The sequence below is a fragment of the Protobothrops mucrosquamatus genome, unplaced genomic scaffold (assembly GCF_001527695.2).
Source record: "Protobothrops mucrosquamatus isolate PMUCROS unplaced genomic scaffold, P.Mucros_1.0 scaffold3443, whole genome shotgun sequence".
Classification (NCBI taxonomy): Eukaryota; Metazoa; Chordata; class Lepidosauria; order Squamata; family Viperidae; genus Protobothrops; species Protobothrops mucrosquamatus.
Window position 1 is genome coordinate 5,788 of NW_015389422.1, and position 8,015 is coordinate 13,802.

The window sequence follows — 8,015 nt, forward strand, 5'->3', positions numbered from 1 at the left end:
TTGCCTCCAGATGTTGTGAATGCTCCAACGCTGGAAGTCTTGAAGAAGAGATTGGACAAACGTTTGTCTGAAATGGTGCAGGTTTTCCTGCCTGAGCAGGGGGTTGGCCTAGAAGACCTCCAAGGTCCCTTCCAACTCTGTTGTTCTATTCTACTCTAAGATGCTTGTTGGAGCATAAGTAGACATGTTCTAGCTCGGACGGACAAGGGAGAAGATAGTTGGGCATCTATCTTCTCCTTCTTCTGAGTGCTTCCAAGTCCTGTAGTGGCCACTCAACGAGAAAACTGATCTGAGATGTTCTTAACATGTCATACTTGCCATCTGGAGCAAAGTTTGTCTGAATGTCTATGGAGATTCTCACTCATCCAGGTCATGGGTCCCAAAGGTGCTTTTTTTCAAGAGGCAACTGGTCTTTCTTTGCTCTTCCTTAAAGATATCTTGCTTCTTATCCAAGAAGCTTCTTCAGTTTAGATCTAACCAGGGTTTCACCCTGATGCCCGCAAATGACAAAACCCATCTCTCGGATGTCTTCCTGTTGGCACCCAGCTGAAATTTTACTTCTCTTAAAACCTAATTTCTTAACCTTTCTTCTCCTCATATTGGCATCCCATTAATTAAAAAAAAGCTTTAAAAAGGAGAGCACCATCGTCCAACAATTTCTCTGTCTGGAATTGTATATTTCAGTCCTTTTCCAAAAACGCCATTCCGAGTCCACACGAAATGGAACATTTTGGAGAGCATCTGGACACCGTTAGATGGCGCCACGCGCCTCTTGAATCTGGCACCGTGGCTCTCGAGTTACTCAGCTAACCAACCACTGGAACAAACTTCAGATTCTCAGCTTTTGACTTTCATCTGCAAGGAAGACAAACATTTTGGGAGGGTTACCATGGCGCAGATTCTTAGCTGCATTTCAAGACTGGATCTTGAAAGATGATCAGGGGACTGGAGGCCAAAGCATATAAGGAACGGTTGCTGGAATTGGGTATGTCTAGTTTAATGAAGAGAAGGACGAGGGGGGACATGATAGCAATGTTCCAATATCTCAGGGGCTGCCCCAAAGAAGAGGGAGTCAGGCTATTTTCCAAAGCCCTTGAAGGCAGGACAAGAAGCAACGGGTGGAAACTCACCAAGGAGAGAAGCAACTTAGAACTAAGGAGAAACTTCCTGACAGTGAGAACAATTAACCAGTGGAAGAACCTGCCTCCAGAAGCGGTGAATGCTCCAACACTGGAGGTTTTCAAGAAGAGACTGGACAGCCATCTGTCTGAAATGGTATAGGGTTTCCTGCCTGAGCAGGGGTTGGACTAGATGACCTCCAAGGTCCCTTCCAACTTTATCATGATGATGATGATGACGATGATGATGACGACGACAGGGCAAGGAAGGCTTTTGGGTGGAACCAAGAGTGAGAAAAGAAAGGGAACTAACATTATTTGAAAAAAATACGGATGTATTTTTCGATGCAACGGCAAAGAACAGGCACAGGGGGGAGGCCAGGATTGGCGAAGGTGGATGAAACCCCAAAGGCCTTGAAAACAGCTCCCTTTTTGAAATGCAGCTGCAAAACAGCTGCGCAGAAGAGCTTGCCACAAAGAGGATCCCAAGAGATGCCAGACAGGGGATTTAAATTTCCACCTGCGGATTCCCCCGTTGACTCAAAACAATAGCCAGCCAAGAGGCGGTTGGGCAATCCAAGGAAGATCTTTCTTTTACCTTCTCGATTCGTGCCCCGTGGAATTCCTTCCTATTGGCGACTTTCCTTGGACAGCCGAGTAAAGCCACCCTGCTCCTTCTTCCGTGTTTTTTTTCCCCCTTTGGTTTTTGACTTTTGAAGAGTTGTGGGGTCGTCTGCCCCTCTCTTTGTATGAAATTTCCAGCAGGCAGGGTGTTTAGCAGCTGCAAGCCCAAACTCCGCTCCCCAAACCCAAAATGACGGGGGAAAGAAAAGATATTTTGTGATTTCATATTTTTGGGGGTCCATCTACGGATGACAGCCTTCCTTGGGCAACTGCAGGTGATGTTTTGTCATGTTGTCGTCCCGTGTGCCTACAGGTAGTCAGAATAAGTGTGCCTTGGTAAGGCCACACTTGGAATACGGCATCCAGTTTTGGTCACCACGATGTAAAAAAGATGCTGAGACTCTAGAAAGAGTGCAGAGAAGAGCAACAAAGATGATTAGGGGACTGGAGGCTAAAACATACGAGGAACGGTTGTTGGAATTGGGTATGTCTAGTTTAATGAAGAGAAGGACATGATAGGAGTCTTCCAATATCTCAGGGGCTGCCCCAAAGAAGAGGGAGTCAAGCTATTCTCCAAAGCGCCTGAAGGCAGGACAAGAAGCAACGGAGGGAAACTAACCAAGAAGAGAAGCAACCTGGAACTAAGGAGAAATTTCCTCACAGTGAAAACAATTAACCAGTGGAACAACCTGCCTCCAGAAGTTGTGGATGCTCCAACACTGGAAGTTTTTAAGAAGAGACTGAACAGCCATTTGTCTGAAATGGTATAGGGTTTCCTGCCTGAGCAGGGGGTTGGACTAGATGATCTCCAAGGTCCTTTCCAATGTTATTATTATTATTATTATTATTATTATTATTATTATTATTATTATTATTATTATTATTATTATTAATAATAATAATAATAATAATAATAATAATAATAATAATAATAATAATAATAATAATAATAATAATAATAATAATAATAATATAGTTGGGTCTCACTCCTTTCTTTCCAGAATTCATCCCCAAATCTAAAAAAAAAAAGCAAAACTATACATTTTGGAACAATCATAACCCATATTTTTGAACCATGCAAAATAATAATAATAACAACAACAACAACAGAACAGAATAACAGACCCGGAGGTCATCTAGTCCAACCCCCTGCTCAGGCAGGAAACCCTATACCATTTCAGACAAAGGGTTGACCAGTCTCTTCACATTCAAAGCTTGGGAAGGACAATATGGATATTTTTCCACGGAGCGACATCCACAAAGACAGATGCCTGGTTCCGTCTGGTCTCCGTGCCTCCAATTCAGCACTTGGCTAATGCATTTCCAAAGGCCACCCAGTCCTTCTAGGTAATCTTAGACTTATATACCGCTTCACGGTGCTTTTGCAGCCCTCTCTAAACAGTTTACAGAGTCAGGCCCCCCAAAATCTGGGCCCTCCTTTTACGGACCTCGGAAGGATGGAAGGCAGAGTCAACTTCGATTGTGTGAACAAGGCTGCAATGAATTTAAGAGGGAGCTCTCATTTTTTCCCCCCTGCTGTTGTAACTTCAAACAGTCGTTAAATGAACAACTGCTAATTGAGAAATGCCTGCATTGGGAATGAATGAAAACCGGAGCTGTTTAAACCGCGCTTTGATGCGTTTTTATCTTCCTGGTTCCAATCATGGATTTCTGCTCCCCAAATTCCTCAACAGTGAACTCATTTTGGGCAAAAACCCGCCCAACAACTGCAAAAAAAAAAAAAAAAAGGAGGGGGAAAAAACCGTTTTAAAAATCCTGCATCTGACAAGAGGAGAGAGAGAGAGAGAGAGAGAGAAAAGGAAAATAATTCCTAAGGATTGCTAAACGAGACAGGAAATGAATCCATCTGTTTTTCCAAGAGACCCTGTGTGGGTGTCGGTGAATGGCTGCAAAAGAATGGGAAAGAGATGACAGATCTGCCTAAAAGAGAAATCGGAATTTTTTTTCTGAGAAAGGGGGGGTGGAACAGAAAGAGGCAAACGTGGCCTTGGAAGAATGTAGAAAGGCAGAGAATCAAGAATACAGGGATAGAATCAAGATCACACGAAGCGTTAATACCACTTTATAACGCTTTGGTAAGGCCACGCTTACACTACCGCATCCAGTTTTGGTCACCACGATGTAAAAAAGATGTTGAGACTCTAGAAAGAGTACAGAGAAGAGCAACGAAGATGATTAGGGGACTGGAGGCTAAAACATATAAGGAACGGTTGCTGGAATTGGGTATGTTTAGTTCAGGGGTAGGCAACCTTGGCTCTTTTATGAGCCAAGGTTGCCTACCCCTGATCTAGTTTAAGGAAGAGAAGGACGAGGGGGGATATGATAGCAGTCTTCCAATATCTCAGGGCTGCCCCAAAGAAGAGGCAGTCAAGCTATTCTCCAAAGCCCCTGAAGGCAGGACAAGAAACAACAGATGGAAACTAATCAAGGAGAGAAGCAACCTAGAACTAAGGAGAAACTTCCTGACAGTTAGAACAATTAACCAGTGGAACAACCTGCCTCCAGAAGCAGTGAATGCTCCAACACTGGAAGTTTTCAAGAAGAGACTGGGCAGCCATTTGTCCGAAATGGTATAAGGTTTCCTGCCTGAGCAGGGGGTTGGATTAGATGACCTCTAAGGTCCCTTCCAGCTCTGTTATTCTGTATTCTGTAATATGAAAGCATCCTGGCCCTCCCGAAGCGAGGAAAAATATGAAGGCACTTGGGAAATGAGCTTTTCCCAGTGTTAGGTTCGGGAGGCAATTGAGAGTGATGGGAAATGTAGTCCGACCCGGTGAAGCAGAAACATGGCAAAGGATGATCTATCCTGGTGGAGACGAGCTCTGACTATCCAGGATCCACCAATTTCATTTCCCCGGCATCCTGACCGCGACAGCCACTTTCTATGTTTCCAACATGGTATTAAGCCACAAACTAACCAACAAATCTGGTCTCGGGCTCTTTTCCACGGCTTCTTTCGTGCGTGAGTCAGATCTGGTGCTCCTCCAGGGAGTAAAGCTTGTCAATATCCTGCTGACCCACCATGAAATCCTGATTCCAACTCAGGGTTAGGATAGCCCTGGATCGTGGCCATGGATAAGAACTGGGGGACTGGGTGCATAAATGTCAGGGGAAGAGCTGTCTGCAGATGTAGGTTAGGGACGGATCAGGGGCTCTGACAAGCCATGGTTTGCAGGGAGAGGCACCTCTCCCTTGTCTTCCTAAGGGATCATGGTTAGAAAGATTCAGGAGCAGGAAACAGGGTGGGCTGAAATATGTGAATCTGATGGCACCCCTAATTTAAAGGCATCCACCAGCCCCCTCCTCCAGTTTGCCTGCTCTCTTGATCAAAAGGATGGCATTTTCTGGGTGCTGCTTAGGTTACAGCCCCCTCCCCCGTGCACCCCAACGCATGTTCCTTTTGGGGGGAGGGAAACGGATGTATCTGTGATGTGAGTTGCTTGTGGCCCACCGGTGTCCTTGTTGCGCATGTGCTCCCTTGCCCACAATATTGGATGCTTCCCCCCCCCCCGCATGAGATGTGCAAAATGGCGAGGGTCAAAGTGTGGCTTAAACTGGGGGGGATCTTTTCTGCAGGGCGAGGAATGGGCTGGGGTCCATTTTGGATAAGAGAATTGAGGAGATGTTTTCCAATTTCCAAGCTGGGGTTTGTCTATATTTCTGGAATGGTTTTTTTGCTGCCTGCAGCAAGAAAGAAGAAGATCTCCAGAGCAATGTATCTCAACCGTGGCTGTTTGAAGATGCGTGGACTTCAACTCCCAGAATTCCCCAGACAGCTGAATTCTGGGAGTTGAAGTCCATACACCTTCAAGGGGCCGAAAAACACTGGTCCAAACCAACAGCAAGCATCAAAATACCCTAAATGGACTTCTTACCCATTGTTCAATGATGGTTAGTGATGGTTTCCTTGTTAAACCCACCCAGAGTCTCCTGAAATGGTGGCTATCGTAAATTCCATAAAATGTTTTAAAAATTTAAATGTGGTTGGATGTACTCCATAACTCGTCTTCAACGTCACCCTCCTGGCGGGGGAGACATGGCTGTTGGCATCACCCCAAGCCATGGTTCCTTGAAACACAGTTGATTGGTTAAGGCCCAGTTGGCATGAACTCACTCCACATACTCACTCCCCTAAGCCATGATTTGCAAGCCACCATGGATGGATTTGTCTTCCACCGAAAAGAAAACCCACCATGGTTGAAAGCAGGCTTATGGTGGGCCTTAAGGAAGAACTTCCCAGCTTGGTTGGACGTTGGAAAACATCTTCTTAGCTTTCTCTTCTTCCATAGTCTTCCCTCTTGCTTTCTCACTGCCCAACACCTGGCCAGGTGCTCCTGGGGAACATGGGGGGTATGTTTTCCACCTTCTTCTCTGTCTGGACATTCTTCCCTCTCCTTTTTTCCCTCCCGTACAGCTAAGCCAATACCCTCACCTGCGGGAGGAGATGGAGCGGATCGTGACCACTTACATCCGGGACAGAGAAGGAAAGACCAAAGACCAGGTATGGCTCACCTGGAGAAGCTTCCCATTTCTGTAGCCACCCAACTGCCACCTTCCAGAGGGACCCCTTGGGCTGTTTTTCATTTGGAGTCCAAATGGAGTTCTCCCCCAACAAAGCCCAGGCCTTCCTCCTTAGGGAAGTCTCCAGACAAGCTGGACTTCAACTCCCATGTTCCCCTTCCCTGAGGGTTATAGGAGCAGAAGAACCACACTTTGGGAGGCTCTGATGGAGTATTCTGGCCTTAGTAACCACGAGCTTAGTATGGAGATGTTGATGAAGGTCCTTTTGGAGGATCGCAAATGTTTCATCTCTCTCTTGGCATGGTTTTCGTCCCCCAGGTCATGCTTCTGATAGACATTGAGTTGTCCTACATGAACACCAACCATGAAGACTTCATTGGATTTGCCAAGTAAGACTCCTGGTCGAAACGTACTTCTTAGAGTCTATGGAGATCCTCAGTCCTCCAGGTCATGGTTGTCCCAAAGGAGCTTTTTCAGAAGACATCTGGACTTTTCTTGCTTCTCCTCCAAGAAGCTTCTTCAGCTCTGACCAGATGGTGGGGAATGGAAGGATTTATCTCTGTCTGTAAGGAGTATAAATCCTTCCATTCCCCACCATCCAGTCAGAGCTGAAGAAGCTCCTTGGATGAGAAGCGAAACGTCTTCAAAGAAAAACAAGGAAGTCCAGTTGCCTCCTGAAAAAAACACCTCTGGGATACTTCTTAGAGATGACTTCAGCCCATCCTTTTTGGTCCTGAAGTTGTTCCTCTTGAGAAATTTCACCCAGAGGTTAACTCCGTTTTATTATCCGCCTTGTAGGGAAAATGGAAAACGCTGTTTTTCCGGAGGGCATATATAATGTTTTAGGTTTTTAATATATTTTCATACCCTTCTGTAGCGTTCTTGTGTTTTCACGGGGTTGTGAGCCACTGAGAGTCTTCTCCCGAATCTGGCAGGAGAACCAACTGATTACAGGCAGTCCTTGACTTACAACAGGTTCATTTAGTGACCGTTCAAAAACACTTCCCACCTAGCTTTGAGACTTTGGAAAAAGTGCAGAGAAGAGCAATTAAGATGATCCAAGGCCTGGAGACTAAAACATACGAAGAACGGCTGCGGGACTTGGGTTTGGCTAGTCTAGAGAAAAGAAGGACTAGGGGGGACATGATAGCAGTCTTCCAATATTTGAGGGGCTGCCACAAAGAAGAGGGGGGGAGGTCAACTTATTTTCCAAAACATCAGAAGGCAGGACGAGAAACAATGGATGGGAACTAATCAAGGAGAGAAGCAACCTGGAATTAAGGAGAAACCTCCTAATAGTGAGGATAATTAACCAGTGGAACAGCTTCCCACCAGAAATTGTGGGTGTTCCATCACTGGAGATTTTAAGAAGAGATTGGACAGCCATTTGTCCAAAGAAGAGGGAGTCAAGCTATTCTCCAAGGCGCCTAAAGGCAGGACGAGAAGCAACGGGTGGAAACTGATCAAGGAGAGAAGCAACTTAGAACTAAGGAGAAACTTCCTGACAGTTAGAACAATTAACCAGTGGAACTACCTGCCTCCAGAAGTGGTGAATGCTCCAACACTGGAAGTTTTTAAGAAGAGACTGGACAGCCGTTTGTCTGAAATGGTGTAGGGTTCCTGCCTGGGCAGGGGGTTGGACTCGATGACCTCCAAGGTCCCTTCCAACTTTATTATTATTATTATTATTATTATTATTATTATTATTATTATTATTATTATTATTATTAT

The 8,015-nt window shown here is 45.4% G+C and overlaps 1 protein-coding gene across 1 annotated transcript in view; it reads left to right on the top strand.

The window, feature by feature from the left end:
* Positions 1–8,015, top strand: part of LOC107297660 (dynamin-1-like) — a 43,862-nt gene that overhangs the window by 4,075 nt on the left and 31,772 nt on the right. Inside the window, exons 2-3 of the mRNA XM_015827020.1 lie at positions 6,178–6,264; positions 6,603–6,673. Coding sequence (XP_015682506.1) covers positions 6,178–6,264; positions 6,603–6,673 — 158 coding nt within the window. The remainder of the gene's footprint in view (positions 1–6,177; positions 6,265–6,602; positions 6,674–8,015) is intronic.